Source organism: Mobula birostris, chromosome 32 (genome assembly GCF_030028105.1).
Source record: "Mobula birostris isolate sMobBir1 chromosome 32, sMobBir1.hap1, whole genome shotgun sequence".
Classification (NCBI taxonomy): domain Eukaryota; kingdom Metazoa; phylum Chordata; class Chondrichthyes; order Myliobatiformes; family Myliobatidae; genus Mobula; species Mobula birostris.
This window is the reverse complement of record NC_092401.1, coordinates 3034501-3053869: the sequence shown is the minus strand read 5'-3', so window position 1 is coordinate 3053869 and position 19369 is coordinate 3034501. Positions and strand designations below refer to the sequence as shown.

General features: G+C 44.8%; 1 protein-coding gene across 1 annotated transcript in view; it reads left to right on the top strand.

The window, feature by feature from the left end:
* LOC140191234 (proto-oncogene vav-like) overlaps positions 1 to 19369 on the top strand; it is a 185487-nt gene that overhangs the window by 136356 nt on the left and 29762 nt on the right. Inside the window, exons 13-16 of the mRNA XM_072248435.1 lie at positions 363 to 448; positions 7760 to 7892; positions 11727 to 11836; positions 14771 to 14872. Of these exons, the coding sequence (XP_072104536.1) occupies positions 363 to 448; positions 7760 to 7892; positions 11727 to 11836; positions 14771 to 14872 (431 nt within the window). The remainder of the gene's footprint in view (positions 1 to 362; positions 449 to 7759; positions 7893 to 11726; positions 11837 to 14770; positions 14873 to 19369) is intronic.

Here is a 19369-nt window from a genome sequence, read left to right as displayed (position 1 = left end):
GAATCATGCAGGAAGATAGCACTTTGGCAAAAAAATCAGCAAAGCCTTATTGAATGGGTTAGCAGGCACCCAGGGCTGAATGGCCTGCTATTGCTTCAATTTCCAATTTCTTATGTTTTACTATTCCAACACATCTCGTGCCCATTGTGTGTATTTGGAAGGTAGGGAAAGTTTTTGATGAAGTGATGGGAGTGTGGGAGTGCTGGCATGCTGACTGGGTCTGATCTCATTAACGTCACTGATAGGGTTTTTGGAATGGGCCACCGGAATTGTGCACGGGACTTGATGCATCCTCCACGTAACTGGGAATGCTGGACTCTGGCGCAATTCTCTTGTTCACTGTTGTTTTAATTCTGACCTAGAACCAATCCTTGGCCAATTATGGACGGCCCAAGATGGACGGGGAGCTCCGGCTAATGACTGTGGACAAACGTTCCAAGCAGGACAGGTAAATCGAGTCCTACAGAATGAAGAATGTTCTGGAAGAATGTTGCGGTCTTTGACTTCCACCCATCAACTCTCAGCTTCTTAATTCATCCCCCCTCCCCAACCCTCCCACCTTCCTCCTCACCTCGTCACACCTATCCCCCCCTCCAACCCTCCCATCTTCCCCCTCACCTCGTCACACCTATCCCCCCCTCCAACTCACCCACTTCTCCTCACCTCGTCACACCTATCCCCCTCCCCAACCTACCCACCTCCCCTCACCTCGTCACACCTATCCCCCCTCCAACTCACCCACCTTCCCCCTCACCTCATCACACCTATCCCCCTCTCCCCAGCTCACCCACCTTCCCCCTCACCTTGTCACACCTATCCCCCTCCCCAACTCACCCACCTTCCCCCTCCCCAGCTCACCCACCTCCCCTCACCTCGTCACACCTATCCCCCCTCCAACTCACCCACCTTCCCCCTCACCTCATCACACCTATCCCCCTCTCCCCAGCTCACCCACCTTCCCCCTCACCTCGTCACACCTATCCCCCCAACCTACCCACCTCTCCTCACCTCGTCACACCTATCCCCCCTCCAACTCACCCACCTTCCCCCTCACCTCATCACACCTATCCCCCCTCTCCCCAACTCACCCACCTTCCCCCTCACCTCATCACACCTATCCCCCTCTCCCCAGCTCACCCACCTTCCCCCTCACTTCATCACACCTATCCCCCTCCCCAACTCACCCACCTTCCCCCTCCCCAGCTCACCCACCTCCCCTCACCTCGTCACACCTATCCCCCCTCCAACTCACCCACCTTCCCCCTCACCTCATCACACCTATCCCCCTCTCCCCAGCTCACCCACCTTCCCCCTCACCTCGTCACACCTATCCCCCCAACCTACCCACCTCTCCTCACCTCGTCACACCTATCCCCCCTCCAACTCACCCACCTTCCCCCTCACCTCATCACACCTATCCCCCCTCTCCCCAACTCACCCACCTTCCCCCTCACCTCGTCACACCTATCCCCCCTCCCCAGCTCACCCACCTTCCCCCTCACTTCATCACACCTATTCCCCTTTCCAACTCACCCACCTTCCCCCTCACCTCGTCACACCTATCCCCCTCTCCCCAGCTCACCCACCTTCTCCCTCACCTCGTCACACCTATCCCCCCTCCCCAGCTCACCCACCTTCCCCCTCACCTCATCACACCTATCACCTGCTAAGTTGTACTCCTAACCCTCCACCCACTTTCTTGCTCTAACTTCTGCCCCCTTCCCTCCCAGTCCTGAAGAGCATAAGAGCATAAAATATAGGAGCATAAGTAGTCCAGAGAGCTGGCGGGAAGAGTCCCCATGGATTGAAAATCGGAGTGAGAATTTTAAAATGAAGGCATTTGTTGTGAATAAGTATGGAATCAGGTTTAATATCATCAGCATTTGTCATGAAATTTGTTAACTTAGTAGCAACAGTGCAATGAAATACAGATATACACAAAATAAATAAATAGCGATAAATAACAATAAGTATATATGTATATTGAATAGTTTAAGTGCAAAAACAGGAATAATATACATTAAAAAAGTGTGGTGGTATTCATGGCTTCAATGTCCATTTTGGAATCGTAATGACAGAGGGGAAGAAGCTGTTCCTGAATTGCTGAGTGTGTGGCTTCAGGTTTTTGTATCTCCTAGTTGACGGTAACAATGAGAAGAGGGTCCTGGGTGCTGGGGGTCCTTAATAACGGACACCAGCTTTCTGAGGCACCTTGAAGATGTCTTGGATACTACAGAGATTAGTACCCAAGATGGAGCTGACTAACTTTACAACTTTCTGTAGCTTCTTTCAGTCCTGTGCAGTAGCTCCCACCCCTCCACCACATACACAGCAGACAGTAATGCAGCCTGTCAGAATGCTCTCCACAGTACATTTATAGTTTTCAAGCATTTTAGGAGACAAGCTGAATCTCTTCAAACGCCTAACGAAATGTAGCTTCTGTCTTGCCTTCTTTATAGCTGCGTTAATATGTTGGGACCAGGTTAGATCCTTAGAGATCTTGACACCCAAGAACTTGAAATTACCCACTCTCTCCACTTCTAGTCCCTCTATGAGGATAGGTTTGTGTTCCTTCATCTTACCCATCCTGAAATCCACCATCAGCTCTTTCGTCTTACTGACATTGAGTGCAAGATTGTTGCTGCGACACCACTCTACCAGCTGATCTATCTCACTCCTGTACGCCCTCTCATCTCTGTCTGAGATTCTACCAACAATGGTTGTGTCATCAGTAAATGTATAGACAGTGCTTGAGCTGTACCTAGCCACACACTCGTGGGTTTAGAGAGAGTAGAGCAGTGGGCTAAACACACACCCCAGTGTTGATCGTCAGTGAGCAGGAGATATTATCATTAATCCGCACAGTTAGGTATTAATATTGAAGTAGTAAAATGGATTCAGCAGTGGCTGGATGGGATACGCCAGAGAGTAGTGATGGATAACTGTTTGTCAGATTGGAGGCCGTGGACTAGTGGTGTACCTCAGGGATCTGTACTGGGTCCAATGTTGTTTGTCATATACATTAATGATCTGGATGGTGGGGTGGTAAATTGGATGAGTAAGTATGCAGATGATACTAAGATAGGTGGAGTTGTGGATAATGAAGTAGGTTTTCAAAGCTTGCAGAGAGATTTAGGCCAGTTAGAAGAGTGGGCTGAAAGATGGCAGATGGAGTTTAATGCTGATAAATGTGAGGTGCTACATTTTGGTAGGACTAATCAAAATAGGACATACATGGTAAATGGTAAGGCATTGAAGAATGCAGTAGAACAGAGGGATCTAGGAATAATGGTGCATAGTTCCCTGAAGGTGGAATCTCATGTGGATAGGATGGTGAAGAAAGTTTTTGGTATGCTGGCCTTTATAAATCAGAGCATTGAGTATAGGAGTTGGGATGTAATGCTAAAATTGTACAAGGCATTGGTAAGGCCGAATTTGGAGTATTATGTACAGTTTTGGTTACCGAATTATAGGAAAGATGTCAACAAAATAGAGAGGGTCCAGAGAAGATTTATGAGAATGTTACCTGGGTTTCATCACCTAAGTTACAGAGAAAGGTTGAACAAGTTAGGTCTTTATTCTTTGGAGCGTAGAAGGTTGAGGGGAGACTTGATAGAGGTATTTAAAGTTATGAGGGGGATAGATAGGGTTGGCGTGGATAGGCTTTTTCCATTGAGAGTGGGGGAGATTCAAACAAGAGGACGTGAGTTGAGAGTTAAAGGGCAAAAGTTTAGGGGTAACATGAGGGGGAACTTCTTTACTCAGAGAGTGGTAGCTGTGTGGAACGAGCTTCCAGCAGAAGTGGTTGAGGCAGGTTCGATGTTGTCGTTTAAAGTTAAATTGGATAGCTATATGGACAGGAAAGGAATGGAGGGTTATGGGCTGAGTGCAGGTCAGTGGGACTAGGTGAGAGTAAGAGTTCGGCAAGGTCTAGAAGGGCTGAGATGGCCTGTTTCTGTGCTGTAATTGTAATATGGTTATATGGTTATAGTTTGTGGTCTTCCAGTCAGGAAGTTGAGGCTCCAATTGCAGAAGGAGGTACAGAGGCCCAAGTTCTGTAGTTCACCAACGAACAGCATCCTGACACAGGTATTTGTATTGTTCACGTGATCTAAGGCCGTGTGAAGAGCCATTGAGATTCTATCTGCTGTAGACCTAAAATGGTGATAGGCGAACTGTAGTGGGCTCAGGCCCTTGCTGAGGCAGGAGTTCATTCTAGCCATGACCAACCCCTCAAAGGATTTCCTCACTGTGAATGTGAGTGCCACTGGATAATAATCATTAAGGCAGCTCACACTACTCTTCTTAGGCACTAGTATAATTGTTGCCTTTTTGAAGCAGGTGGGAACTGCCAAATGTACAGTCCGAGGTTGAAAATGTCCTTGAATACTCCCGCCAGTTGGTTGGCACAAATTTTCAGAGCCTTCCCAGGTACTCCATCAAGGGCTTGCCGTCTTGCGAGAGTTCACCTTCCTTAAAGACTGCCAAACATCAGCATCTGAGACAGAGATCGCAGGGTCACCGGGTGTTGCAGGGATCTTCAGCTGTAGTTATAATCTCCCTTTCAAAGCGGGCATAGAAGGTGTTCAGTTCATCTGGTAGTGAAGCATCGCTATTGGGCTTTGCTTTGTTGGAACTAATGTCCTGCAAACCCTGCCAGAGTTGACGTGCATCTAATGTCGCCTCCAACCTCACTCAGAATTGTTCCTTCACTCTTTAAATAGCCCTCCGCAAGTGATACCAGGTTTTCTTGTACAGACCTGGGTCACCAGACTTGAATGCCCCAGATCTAGACTTCAGCAGATGACCAACCTCCTGGTTCATCCACAGCTTTTGGTTTGGGAATGTACAGCAAGTTTTCGTAGGCAGACACTCATCCACACAGGTTTTAATGAAGTTGATAAGAACTGTGGCATACTCATCCTGTGCTGATAGGTGATGGGAATCTGGTTCAGGTTTGCCAGTGGATTGTGACCTGATACTTGCTGAATGACATATTCCTTCCCATGCTGTCCTTAATGAAATGTAGAAACCTGAGGAAGATTTCTGGAACGGTACTTGTTTCTATTATTTATTTATTTACTGGCGTACAGTGTAGAACAGGACCTCTGGCCTTTTGAACCGCACCACCCAGCAGCCCCTGATTTAACCCCTAGCCTAGTCACAGGACAATTTACAATGACCTGTTGGTAGATCTTTGGATGGTGGGCAGAAACTGGAGCACCTGGGGAAACCCACACATTCCATGGGGAGGACACCTCACAGATGATGTTGGAATTGGACTCTGAGCTTTGATGCCCCGAGCTGTAATAGCATTGTGTTAACTGCTACGCTGCCGTGGCACCATCGGTGTCGCCTGATCCGCTGATGGTCTTGAACACTTTCTATTTCATTCAATATCTCCATCCCTGCTTTCAAATCCCTCCGAGACTTTGCACATCCTCTCTGCTACAAACTTTTGCAGAGTTTCACACTTCAAATAAGACAAGGGGTTGGCATTCCTTGAAGTTGTTCCTTTAACACCAACAGTGCTAATAAACAGTTCCATCTTCACAGACATACAAGAGATAATAAAGAGGGATTTTAGATCAGACAGCCTTCAGTTTTACAGGTGGCACCTTAATGTTGAAATGAGGAAGAACTGAGTAGAAAAATAGAGAAGTCGTGTTGACGTTTTTTTAGCTTTGGCTAGAACTCATTTGGAGTACCGTGAACAGTTCTGCTCACCCTGGTACAAGAGGGATGTGGAGGCTTTGGAAAGGAAAGAAAGATGGTTCTCTAATCCAGCCTGGATTAAAATGACTGGTTGGGCAAACTTGGATTATTTTCTCTGGAGGCGGAGTGGAGACTTGATAGAAGTTCATAAAATTATGAGGTGCATAGGTGGAATAGATAGTCAGTCTCTTTCCCATGGTAAAAGTATTAAAGGACATGGATTTAAGGAGAGAGAGGGGAAGTTTAAGGGAGATGCGCAGGGTAAGTTTCATGGAGTTAAGGTGAGAGAGGGGAAGTTTAAGGGAGATGCACAGGGTAAGTTTCATAAGGCAGAGAATGGTGGGCATCGTAGAGGAGGAGGTCACAACAGAAGCACCTAAGAGGCATTTAGACCAGCACATTAACGTGAAGGAAATGGAGGGATATGGACCCTGTACAGCCAGATGGGAATCATTTCATTTGGCATCATGGTAGGCACAGACATTGTGTGCCAAGGGGCCTGTCCCAGTGCTAGACTGCTCCATGTTCTCCCAGTGCCTTGCAAACCTTTGGAATTCTTTATTCTGAGAGCTGTGGATGAAGGGTCACTAGTTATACTAAATGCTGAAATTATTTTGAGCTACAAAGAAATTAATGGCTATTGGGACTTGGCAGGAAAACGTAGTTCAGGACAAGTAAGATTCAGCCATTAACTTGTGAAGGCAGCTACGGTTTTGTTGTTCAAAGTGAGGGTTGTGCTCTTTCGGGACTTGGGGCAACACTGAAGCGTAGTGGTTAGCACAACGCTTCGCAGTACCAGCGCCCCAGGTACAATTCCCACCGCTGTCTGTCAGGAGTTTGTACGTTCTCCCCCGATTGCACGGCTTTCTTCTGGGTGCTCTGCTTCCTCCCACAGTCCAAGGACCCACCAACTGGTCATAGTAAATTGTCCCGTGGTTAAGCTAGGGGTTTGCTGCATGGTACTACTTGAGGAACTGGATTTGTTCTGCTTCTCAGTAAATGAATCGCCATATTTCCATCATTATTGGTTCTCCCTCCCTAACAGCACTGTGGGAGCTCATTCACCAGAGGTCCTGGAGTGATTCAAAATGGCTAAGGATTTGTTTTACGAGTGTGTAGCAGAGCAGAATCCCTAACATGAATATAAGTAAATTTCGAATACACTGATTGTGCTGTGGTTCCAGAACTGGGTAAAGGACAGACAAGGCGCTGGAAGGCCAAGTGAGGTAGCCAATGGCTCTGCCGGGGACTGGCAACCACCAGCAACTTGCTGCATTGAAGGGTGACAAATCCCGACAACCTCCTCACACTTAAGAAGTATTTGGTTCTATATTTAAGGAGTTGTGAGCTACAGGGCTTCGGTTTCCATGCTAGAAGGTGGGACTAAGCTCAACAACAATTTTTTGAATTGTCATGGACGTAACAAGCTAGTTCTGCATGATAAAAGTCAAAGTCAGGTCTATTGTCATATGCACAAGTACATGCATGAATAGGGGTAATTAAAAGAATAACTTTATTTATAATGTGTATATCAAACCACACAGTGAAACATGTCTTTTGTGTCAAATCAGTGAGCCTGCGAGGGATCCCACAATTCCAGCGCCAAAGTAACGTGCTCACAACTCACTGACCCAGGAGTTCCCATTCTGGGCTCCACAGACCTCTCGATTAATGGCCGGAGTCCATGACATAGAAAAAGTTGGGAACCTTTGCACTGATCCAAACCCTTCCCATATGTCTTTGGAATGTGGGAGGAAACCGGAGCACCTGGAGAGAACCAACAGGGAGAACGTACAAACTCCTTACAGACAGAGATCCCTGGTCGCTGGTTCTGCAGAAGTTTTATGTTAACCGCTATTCCATCATGTCGCCCTAAAAATCTTACCTGCAGCAGCATCGCAGGCTCATGGCATCTAATAAGCAGATTTCACACGCAGAACATAACAAACAATAATTATATGCAAATTTTCAAGAAAAGTGTGGCATCAGTGTTTGACAGTTGGTGTATTGCTATCATTAAGTAAGCAGCTCTTCTTTTTCGCAGGTACGCGTTCCTGTTTGACAAAGCCGTCATTATCTGCAAACGTAAAGGAGAGAACTACGAAATGAAAGAAATAATTGATCTGGGCTTTTACCAGATAAAAGATGACCCAATGTCCAGCAAAGATAGCAAAAAGGTATGACTGTTGAGTGTGAACCCTTCCTGATGACCCTTCAGTCCTCCCATGATAAATTCAAAAGCTCATTGGCAGGAGAAAATGATATTCTGGGGTGGAAAGTCTAGCTAACCAGGATTATTGAGAATGAGTGGTTAGTGTCCTTGAGAGTGTGGGAGATCCCTTTAACATCTCTGGTGTCCACTGGAAGCCGAACGATAAATTGAGCTGATGGCAGCTGACATCTAACACAAGTTGGAATTGAATGCAGACAGTGCAAGGTGTTGCAGTTTGGTAGGACCAGCCAGGTAAGTCTTACACTGTGAAAGATAGGGCATTAAGGAGTGTGGTAGAAGAGAGAGATCAGAGAAAACAGATTCATAATTCCTTGAAAGTGGTGTCACAGGTAGGTAGGGTTGTAAAGAGAGTTTTTGGCACATTGGCTTTCATAGTTCAATGAATTAAGTACCAGAGTTGGGATGTTATGGTGAACTTGTATATGTTGAGTTTGGAGTGCTTTTTGGACTATTTTGTATATCATTTGGAGCATTGCTTGCAGTTCTGATCATGTTCGTATAGGAAAGATATCAATAAGATTGCAAGAGTAGAGAGAAAATTTACAAGGTTGTTGCTGGGACTTAAGCTGTGAGTTATAAGGAAGGGTTGAATAGATTAGGTCTTTATTTCCTAGAGCATAAGAGAATGAAGGGAGATCTTATTAGGGTATACAAAATTATGAGGAATATAGATAGGGTAAATGCAGACTTTTTCCCCTGAGGTTGGGTGAAACTAGAACTGGGTTAAGGGTGAAAGGTGAAATGTTTAAGGGGAACACGAGGGGAAACTTCTTCACTCAGAGAGTGGTGAGAGTGTGGATCGAGCTGCCAGCAGGAGTGGTGGATGGGAGTTTGATTTCAGCATTAAATAGAAATTTGAGTAAGTACAAGGACAAGAGGGCTATGGTCCAGATTCAGTTCAATGGGACTGGCCAAAATAGTAGTTCAGCATGGGTTAGATGGGTCGAAGGGCCTTTTCGGCACTGTAGTTCTCTATGATTCTATGGCTATCATCGATCCCATTACCCAGTAATCTGCACCTTTCCAAGAAGGAATGATGAAAATGGTCAAGGGCTAAGGCAGTGGCTTGGTGCAGGCAAATTTACTGTCATAGTGATGGATGCGAATGGTTTTGGGACTGACACTCCTTGCCATAATGCTGAATGGATTCTCCTTCACCTGCTGGAATGCAAGGAGGATATGTTATAGGGAGAGTTAGTGGGAGAATGGAATTGCAATGTGTACTGGCATGGAACCTGCGGGTGGAATGGCCTCTGTTGTATATCATAAGGAAATAGATATTTTACCATCCTTTTTGAGTTCCTACCATCAGCTTGACCAACGTCTGTCCCTGATGAAATGCCACTTGACAGATCAATGAGACATTTATCTCTGCTTGGAGAGGTTGCCATGGCATTTCCTTCAACACAAACACTCCATGACAGTGCTGGAAAAAAATAGATGCAAATAAGGAGATATTTAGCAGGAGACTAAGTGCTTTGTCTTTGACGAAGCCTTTAGGTGGCATCTTAAAGGAGGTGGATGACGAATTGAAGAGGACCTGGGTAGAATTGCTGACCTTAGAGCTTTGACTGCTGAACGATTAAGTCTGGCGATGAGCAGCAAGCCAGAAATGGGGTAGCATTGAGTTCACGGGAAGCTATAGAGAAATTTATAAACTGAAGCATCTTAGAAATTGGAGATTGAATGGTTGTGGAAATGAAGTTCGTCAGAAGACTTAGAAAGGAATTGGATAGATACTTGAAGGGAAATAAAATGCAGGGGCTCCCCTGAAACATTGGGCCTACGGGACGAGGAAGCCATCACAGATTTGATGGGCAGAATGTCATCAGCATTATAATCATTTTGTTTCCTGTTTTCACCCCCAGAGGATTGGAAACATGATTAGAGATTTGGAAGGGAAGAGATTGAATGTATTGAAAATAAGCTTGGAAATTTAAAAAATCGAGGGATTTTTTTTAACCTGAGGGTTGGTGTTGGTTAATAAGTACAATGGTGATAGATGAGGTACCTTGGTTCAGACTTGCTCCTGGGTTGTGACCTGAGGTATTTTGAACAGGTAATTGGTTTATTGTTGTCTCATGTACTGAGATACATTGATAAAACTTTGTTTTGCACGCCATCCGTATAGATCACTTCACCACATCAGTAAATCGTGGTAGTACAAAAGAAAAGTGATAACAGGATGAAAATGCAGTGGATTCAAGTTAATTCAGACACAGCAAGACCAGTACATGTTCACCCAATTAAGCAGCTGCCTCAATTAGCCAAAGTTTCTTGGAAATAGTTTAAAAAGTATAAAAAAGACAAACTAATATTAACTGAGTAACAAATTATGTATTTAAATAAAATACAGAATAAAGTTGAACACCATCAACTCTACTACAGTACTATAAAACTGTGTACCCTGTATTAGTTGCTAATAGTTCTGGATGGAGGAATTCACCCAGTGTATCGTGCCATGCTTTTTTGATTAACTGTAAAAGAACAAAACCTGCACAGATATCTCGTTCTGATAATGGTCTGCCTTCATACAATGCTATCAATGACTGCATCCTCCAAATCTTCATTTTCATTGTAACGTTCAAGATGATTGCTAATACCTTCAAATTCATTGTAGCTTCTACAAAGCAGTGAACTCATTTCATTTTCAATCCCAGCTGTTTCTGGCACCTCCAAGCCTGAATGCTTGAAACTGTAGTGAGCTAAACAGTTCTGCATTGTCTTACTGCTTATTACTTGCCAACCATCAGTGACAAAAATCACTGTGTTTTGAAAACACATATATGCAACTGATGCTATTAAAAACTGTTTGCTCTAAACATGGTATAGTAATGGTCACATGACATGCACACAACCAACACTATGACAGGTCTCGGCCTGAAACGTCGACTGCACCTCTTCCTAGAGATGCTGCCTGGCCTGCTGCGTTCACCAGCAACTTTGATGTGTGTTGCTATTTAGAAACTGTTCATCTTCTATCTCAATTAGTTAGTCACAATTAGGTGGCATCATGTCCCAAATAAACAAGGAGATTCCAGCTATTTTCTGCATTTGTTTTTGTTCTTTAAGAGTTGTCCCAAATAAGTGCTGCCCTGATTAACCAATTAATGGGGTTCACTGTATAACATTACAGTTACAGGGGAAGTGCAGTGCAGAGAGACAATAAGGTGCAAAGGTAAATTGTCAGATCAAGAGATCATCTTTACTGCATTAGAGGTCTGTTCATCTATCTCGTACATAAGCTCAAAATGTCTTTTTTTCTGCAAGGGAAGTGGCTAGTGATTTGATGTTATCTTCATTTTTTGTGAGGGAGGGGGCTGGGAATTGGTGGTTTGGAATTTTCTTTCTTATTCTTTTCAGTGTTGGGAGGGCAGTGATGGCTTTTCTTATCCACTCCCAAGGTTTTTCTGTATTTTATGGCTATCTGGAGAAGACAAATATCTGAGATGTATTGTACATGCATACTTTGACAATAACATGAACCTTTGAACCTTTATGGGTAGAACCTTCCTTGAGGAAAACAAGGAGAACAGACAATGAGTGAGGTGGGAGGGGTCTTTGATTGGGTTGCCTACTTTCCCAAAGCAGTCAGAAGTGTAGACAGAACTCATGAAGGGGAGACTAGTTTTCATGATGCACTAGGCTGTGTGCCTGGCTCTCTGCAGTTTCTGGCAGTCGTGGGCAGAGCAGTAACCATACCAAGCTGTGAAATATCCAGATATGTCTTTCTTCCAGCATAACTGACACTCTGTATGTTTTCTGTGCCCTTGACTAGTGGAGCCATATGTTCCTCCTCATTGACACACACCGGCAACATGGCTACGAGTTCTTCTTCAAGACCCGAGAGCTGAAGAAGAAGTGGCTGGAACAGTTCGAAATGGCTTTGTAAGTTCAACATTACAGTGGGTACAGTAACAAAGGTCCAGCAATAGTTCTCAGTAGGAGCACAGAGTCATGTCTGTGGTGTTGGAAGGAGATCTAGCATCCTCATCCCCATAGAGATTTTATTTGTGTATCTATTTGTTTGTTTGTTTCACATAGTGATACAGTACGGAATAGGCCCTTAGGGTCCTTCGAGCTATGCTGCCCCGTAACACTACAACTCCAATTAACCTTAACCTAATCTGGGAGGAGATTGTAGCACCCAGGGGAAATGCACGCATTCCATGAGGAGGAGGATCAGAGACTCCATACAGAATGACGCCGGAATTATACTCCAAACTCTGAATGCCCAGAGCTATATTAGCATCAGATGAGCACTTGTTCACCAGGGTAGTTCCAAGCGCTGGAGAGATGCGCTTCACTGACTTGGCCGGGAGACCCTGTGAACAGAAGCTTGAGTCGGCCAGGGAACCTAATCAAAAATCTAAGTCAGAGACAGAGCAACGTGTGTGAGAATCAAGGACATTGTGGTCCTTAAATTAGAGATAGGATCTTAATCACAGCAAACTCTTTAATACACAAATGATTGTCAAAATTTCACCAGTCAATGAATATCAATAAAAGTAAGACTGCAGTTGCTGGAAATGCGAAATGAAAAGACAAATTGCTCAGGAGGAAACACTCCTCCGGTTAGGCAGCGTATGTGGGGAAGGAAACGGTCAATGTATTCGGTCTGGGACTCGCCGTCAGACTGAGAAAGGAGCAATACGTCAAGTTGTGCTCTAAGGAGACATGGACACAAATGTAATTAGTGCTTTTAACACAGGGATTAGTGGAAATTTATTAGATGAGGATATGGGTCAGAGGATAAATAGAGTTAAGAGAGGGAATCACAAGATAACTGAAGGTACAGAACTGCAATATAACTGGAAGGTGAAACAGGATTAAGAAAGCCAGTGAACCTCTCCTACAAAGACTGTAACACAGAACATGGACAGAGTGAGTCGATGTATGGCCATAGAGGTAAGTGTTTAAGGAAATGTAGACGTGTTTATGGGCATATGCTCAAATTAATATATTTTATATATCTTTAATATACTATATAAAACATATTTTCTATAAGTATGTGTGGTGCTGCTGGCAAGGCCTTGTCTATCCCTAACAGCCTGAGAGAATGATTGTGAGCTGCCTTCTTGAACCAATGCAGTGCTTGTGATGAAGGTGATCCCGCAGGGAGTAACGGTGAAGGAGCACCAACATATTCTGACACGGGAATGGTGTGCAGATTGGAGGGGAATTTTCAAGTGATGGTGATCCCAGAGTTGTAAGCTCATCTGGGGAGCATAGGTTTGGGTGATGTTGTCAGAGTGGTCATGACAGGCAGTTGATGTGAATAGGGTGTAGAACAAGAGCATAGAAAAGTGCAGCACAGGAACACACTGGAGTTTAGAAGATTAGTGGGGAATATCACTAAAAACTATCAAATATTGAAAGGCCTAGATAGAGCGGACATGGCAAGGATGTTTTCTATAAGTGGTCAAGTCGAAGACTAGAGGGCACAGGCTCAATGTACAAGGACTTCTCTTTAGAACAGAGATAAGGAGGAATTTCATTAGCCAGAATGTGGTAAATCTGCGGCATTCATTGTCAAGGGTGGTTGTGGAGGCCAAGTCATTGGGTATATTTAAAACGGAGGTTGATAGGTTCTTGGTCAGTAAGAGTGTCAAAGAGGGGAGGCAGTAGAATGAGGTTCAGAGGGAAAATAAATCAGCATGATAGAATGGTGGAGCAGACTCAATGGGCTGAATGGCCTAATTCTGCTCCTATGTCTTTTGGTCTTAAGGAACAGGCCCATCGGCCCATAATACCTATCCAAATTTAATGCCAAAGTAAATAAATCCCTTCTGTCTGCGCCTAGACCTATCCCTCCATTTTCTGCCTGTTCATGGGTTTATTGAAATGCCACCATCTTGTCTGTTTCCACCACTACCCTGGCATCTTTTACTCCAGGCACCCACTGCTTCCTGTGTGAAACAAAATCTTGTACACACCTCTTCCTACAGATGCTGCCTGGCCTGCTGCGTTCACCAGCAACTTTGATGTGTGTTGCTTGAATTTCCAGCATCTGCAGAATTCCTGTTGCTTGTGCCACACACCTCTTTTTCCCCTCACTGTACATGCATGTCCTCCAGTAGTTAAGATTTCCAGCCTGGGGAAAACATTCTGATTACAGGCCCTATCAACGCCTCTCATAATGTTATAAACTTCCATTAACCTTCAGCCTCTGATGCTTCAGAAAATATAACCCAAGTTTGCCCAACCCTTCTTTATAACTCATAGCCACTAAACCGGGCAGCAAGCCAGTAAACCTCTTCTGTACCCTCTCCAGAACCTCCACTTCTTTCCTGCAATGGGAAGGACAAGGATCGGAGAATAAAATGGTCGATGTCGTTTCCGTACTCTGTGACAGCCATGGGGTAACTGGTGTAGAGGAAACGTGGCAAAATGGTAAAGATGAGGAACAAGGCCAGGGGGGACTGGACAGAATGCAAGCTGAAGAAGGCAGGTGGAATGGTCTTTCAAGTATTTCAAAGCAAGAGCGGTAGTGGAATAAGGTGGGACAATGAGAGTTAAAGTGTTCTAGTCCAGATCACACTGTGCAGAAGGGCAGAGGAAGGAGATTCAACGCAAACTAGATGGAGGGAGCTGATAAATACATGGCTTTTGGAAAGGTTCTTGTGTAAAATGGATGTAAGAGGGCATGATGAAAATAGTTAAAGTTTCACATGGCTTTCTCCATGGTATGGTTTTTTTTAAAATAACAGAGCAGTCGCCATATGGTGGGAGTTGGGGTGATGGGGGGGGGGGTGGGGGGGAGAGTCACCCTGTGATCCTAATGCAGTCCTGACATTGATTTAGAATTGAAATGCGTTCCAGGTCGAACATCTTTCCCGATAATGGCTTGGCGAATAACCACGACTTTCTGATGCACTCGTTTGATGAGTCGACGACGTGTAAAGCCTGCCGGATGTTGCTCAGGTACCGTTTCTGACCCTTGGCCACACACACTTCCGCTGCAGTTGTTGTGAGCGTCCACAATGCCAGGGTCCTCCTCTTTGCTTGGCTATGGGTCAGGGCGGAGCACTCTGTCCTAATCACCGAATCTCTGGGTCAGTGAATCTCTCTGAGAGCACTGGGGGCATCGAAGCCCAAATGTCTGTGAATCCACAAGTCTCTGGAGGCTGGAGCAGAAGGCAGCAGGTCCTGGGGTTAGGAGACTGTATTTTGCGTGCGTGGGTGGGTGGTAGGGAGGAAGGAACGTTGCTTGTTTTGCTTTGTTGCTTTTTTTCTCGTTGTGTCTGTGTTGGTCTGCCGAGCACTGGGTGTGCTGGTTGTTAACCCAAATGATGCATTTCACTGTGTGCTTCCATGTACATGTGATAACTAAATCTGTATCCATATCTGAAGAGTTGGGTTTGGCCATCCATCACACTCCAGTTCGGTGATGAGGAAGTGCTGCACTGGCAGACACTGAACCTAAGGTCCTCTCTACCCGATGAGAAGGATATAAGAGTGAATTTCGAGGAAGGGCAAATGGGTTCTTCCTAAATTCCTGTCCCATATTTATCTCTATACTGATATCACTAGAAGCAGATGATCTGCTCACTGTCATCTTGTAGTTCATGGGAGCTTAGGAAGGACCACAGTTGCTCTTGTGCTCAGGTTGAGAAGCCCTCAAAGGGGTGGGAGAATTAACTCCTTATTCTCTTTCTTTCACTTCGAACATCCCTGTATTCGGAAGGAAGAGAGAACACGAGAGAGCGCATGGGCTTGTCAATATTTGGCCGCTGTATTTTCTTCCTCAGCTGCAAGTTTATTATCTTGGACATGTATCTTGAAATGTGTTGTTTTGTGGCAGCAATACAGTGCAGTAGGCAGCATATACTATAAATTATAATAAGAAATATTAAAAAATTAAATAAGTAGCATAAAATGAGAGCTATGGTACTATCTACAGACACCATCAGCACTTCACAAGTTCCAGACAGATAGCAACACACACAAAATGCTGGTGGAACGCAGCGGGCCAGGCAGCATCTCTAGGAAGAAGTACATTCGACGTTTCGGGTCGAGACCCTGCGGCAGGACTAACGGGAAAAAGAGATAGTAAGAGATTTGAGAGCGGGAGGGAGAGGGAGACAGATAGAAATCCCTATAGCTGAAACGTGAGAGTTCAAATTCCCCACCGTTGGTTGTTGGGAGAAAGAGGGAGAAAAAGGGGTGGTAATTTCGGCAGGTGCAAGTACTGAGCTGGTGTTAATGGTTTCATTATCCATTCAGAAATCTGATGGCGGAGTTAAGAAGCTGTTTCTAAAATGCTGACTGTGGGTCTTCAGCCCCTCTCCAGAGTGGGGTAATGGATGGGGAGTGTCTGTATTTGACCCTACTGCTAGCACGGGGCTGGAAGGCTGAGGGAATCCCATGCTGTCTTCATTACTAACTTCTGACTTCTGGGCTGAGCTTGCAGCAGAATTCATGGGGGAAGGTGGCACTTGGGTAACAGCCTTGTAAGATAACAGAAGTGAGATTGCTATGTTCATTTTGCAAAAAAATATATAAAACCTTTATAGAAACAAAGATATTTTTATAACTAATGGTAAATCATTAAATACCCATAAACTGCAGTTGCTGACACCAAGATTCAAAGCATAATTATAGAAAAACTAGTGACAAACTATAGTCAACACAGAACAACTGGCTTAAAATTACCCCTTTGATATTTCTCTTGTGCACAGCAGGCACTAGGAAGTAGGATGTCAAAAGTGATTGTAAAATTTATGTTCAAGATTAAGTTGCAGTTAAACATCGGAATGTCCCTGCTGTGTGCTGTAGCTTACTCCCTTTAAGAAGCATCAGAACCCTGAGCTGAAGTGCTCTGGCATCAGCCCTCTCAAATGATACGTTTGTTTCCGCTCACCCTCTCCTTTTCTCCACTTTCTCCCCACTTCCCTCCCCTTCTCCCTGTCTTCTTTCCCCACCTCTCCAACCCCTCTTCTCCTGCATTGCCTCCTGCCTCTCCTCCTCCTCCTCTCCCACTTCCCTTCTCTTTCTAACTTTTTAACCCTCTCTCCTCCTCTGTCCCCTCTCCCTATCTCGCCCCCCTCTCTGAGCATGTTGTCAGACTGGAAGAGAGATCCATCATATCTCATCGACATATCAGTCGGGTGCAGCCCTTATCGGACCAATTCGCTGAGGACATTATCAGCCAGGGATTGTGGCTGGTGGTCAGAGGTGTCACTACATTTGAAGAACATGGACAAATGAACCCTGTATTGGGTAAATCACAGTGGGTGCCCAGTCCAGTATCTTCCACTGAAAAAAGGCCCAAACACTTCAAACTGATGGGCTTTCTTTTTAGAAACATAGAAACATAGAAAGCCTACAGCACAATACAGGCCTTTTGACCCACAAAGCTGTGCCAAACATGTCCTTACCTTAGAAATTACCTAGCATTACCCATAATGCTCCATTTTTCTAGGCTCCATGTACCTGTCCAAGAGTCTCTTAAAAGACCCTATCGTATCTGCCTCCAATCTGCCTCCTCCTATCGTATCACACTCACCACTCTCTGCGTAAAAAAACTTACCCCTCACATCTCCTCTGTACCTACTTCCAAACACCTTAAAACTGTGCCTTCTCATGCTAGCCATTCCAGCCCTGGGAAAAAGCCTCTGACTATCCACATGATCAGTGCCTCTCATCATCTTATACACCTCTATCAGGTCACCTCTCATCCTCCGTCGCTCCAAGGAAAAAAAGGCCAAGTTCACCCAACCTATTCTCATAAGGCATGCTCCCCAATCCAGGCAACAAACTTGTAAATCTTTACGGCTAACTTTCAGTGAATGGCTACAATGTGACACATAAATTAATTTTATCAGATACCCATGAGGGTGTAGAGGGTGTCGAGAGTGTAGACAGCTGTCATCATCTAGAGGGTGTCGAGAGCTATCGTCATGTTCAAAACCCAGTCCAATCTGTCTACACATCAAGGAATATGAGTTAAAGATCCAAGTAGGGGTTTCTTAGAATTTCAATGGCTCCACAACAACCTCACATGTTTTAGGATTTGAAATCTCCAAGATTAAGACCGCCCCACACATTTCTAGTCAGTCCTATTTTGATGAACCCTCTGTCCCATCTCCACACATTTGATCTCAATTTTTCAAATTACCTCGATCTCTGGATGCCTGCCCAAAATGACCACCCTTTTCCTCCTGCTGTCTCTCAACAACCAATGGTAGGAATTTTGGACTTTAACACTTTAGGGATAGGGCCTGTAGGGACAAACCTTTCAGGGGCAGTTTTCTATATGTCTGTTGCTTGTGTTCCATTCAAGGGCACTGGTGTTTCCATACCAAGCTGTGATGCAGCCAGTCAATATACTTTCCACCAAACTTCTGTAGATGTGTGATGGAGAATATATTGACTGGCTGCATCACAAACTGGTATGGAAACACGAATGCTCTTGAATGGAAAATCCTACACAAAGTAGTGGATAGGGCCCTGTCCATCACGGGTAAAGCCCTCCCCACCGTTGAGTACATCTACACAGAGCACTGTCTCAGAAAAGTAGCACCCATCAACAGGGACTCCCACTTTCCAGGTCCTACTCTCCTCTCACTGCTGCCATCAGCAAGAAGGTACAGGAACCTCAGGACTCTCACCACCAGAACGGTTATCATCTCCCAACCATCAGGCTTTTGAACCAAAGGGGATAACTTAACTCAACTTCTTTTGCTTCATTGTTGAAATGTTCCCACAAGCAATGGACTCACTTTTAAGGACTCTTCATCTCAGGTTCTCGATATTTATTATTAATATTTATTTCTTTTTGTATCTGCTGTTTGTAGTCTTTGGCACACTGGTTGAATGTCCAAATTGGTGTGGCCTTTCTTTGATTCTATTATGGTTTTTATTCTATTATGTATTTATTGAGTATGCCCACAAGAAAATAAATCTGAGGGTAATATATGGTGACATATATATACTACTTTGAATGGCAGGCCTTTTCCTGTAGATGGTGCATGCTCGCCACCTGCAGGGGATGAGTGTAACTACAAATGATAGTTTGCTGCCCTGATTTCAACCCATGTGGTCTCCCTGTTGTGCAGTCAGGGAGTTGTGCAGCATAGAATGTATCTGCTGCCGTCCCATTAGGTGCATGGAGGCCAACTTTCCGTCGGTCGGTGTGCTGACGTGTGGCCACCTGGCAGCCTTACCTGTACACAGGGCCGATTCACCTTCCTACCCACCCGCCAGCCATTGTGCTCGGCCCTGACGAGATTTATCTCAGAATCAGAATGAGTTTCAATACCATTGACATATGAAGTGCAATACAGTATAATACATAAAAAAAACTATGAATTCATGATAAACTCTCAGTATGCTCTGATGTGGCAGTTTTGTCGAACACATGTTCCCCTGACCTTAAATATCTAATTATTGGTCGTGCCATCCATAATATTTACCAAG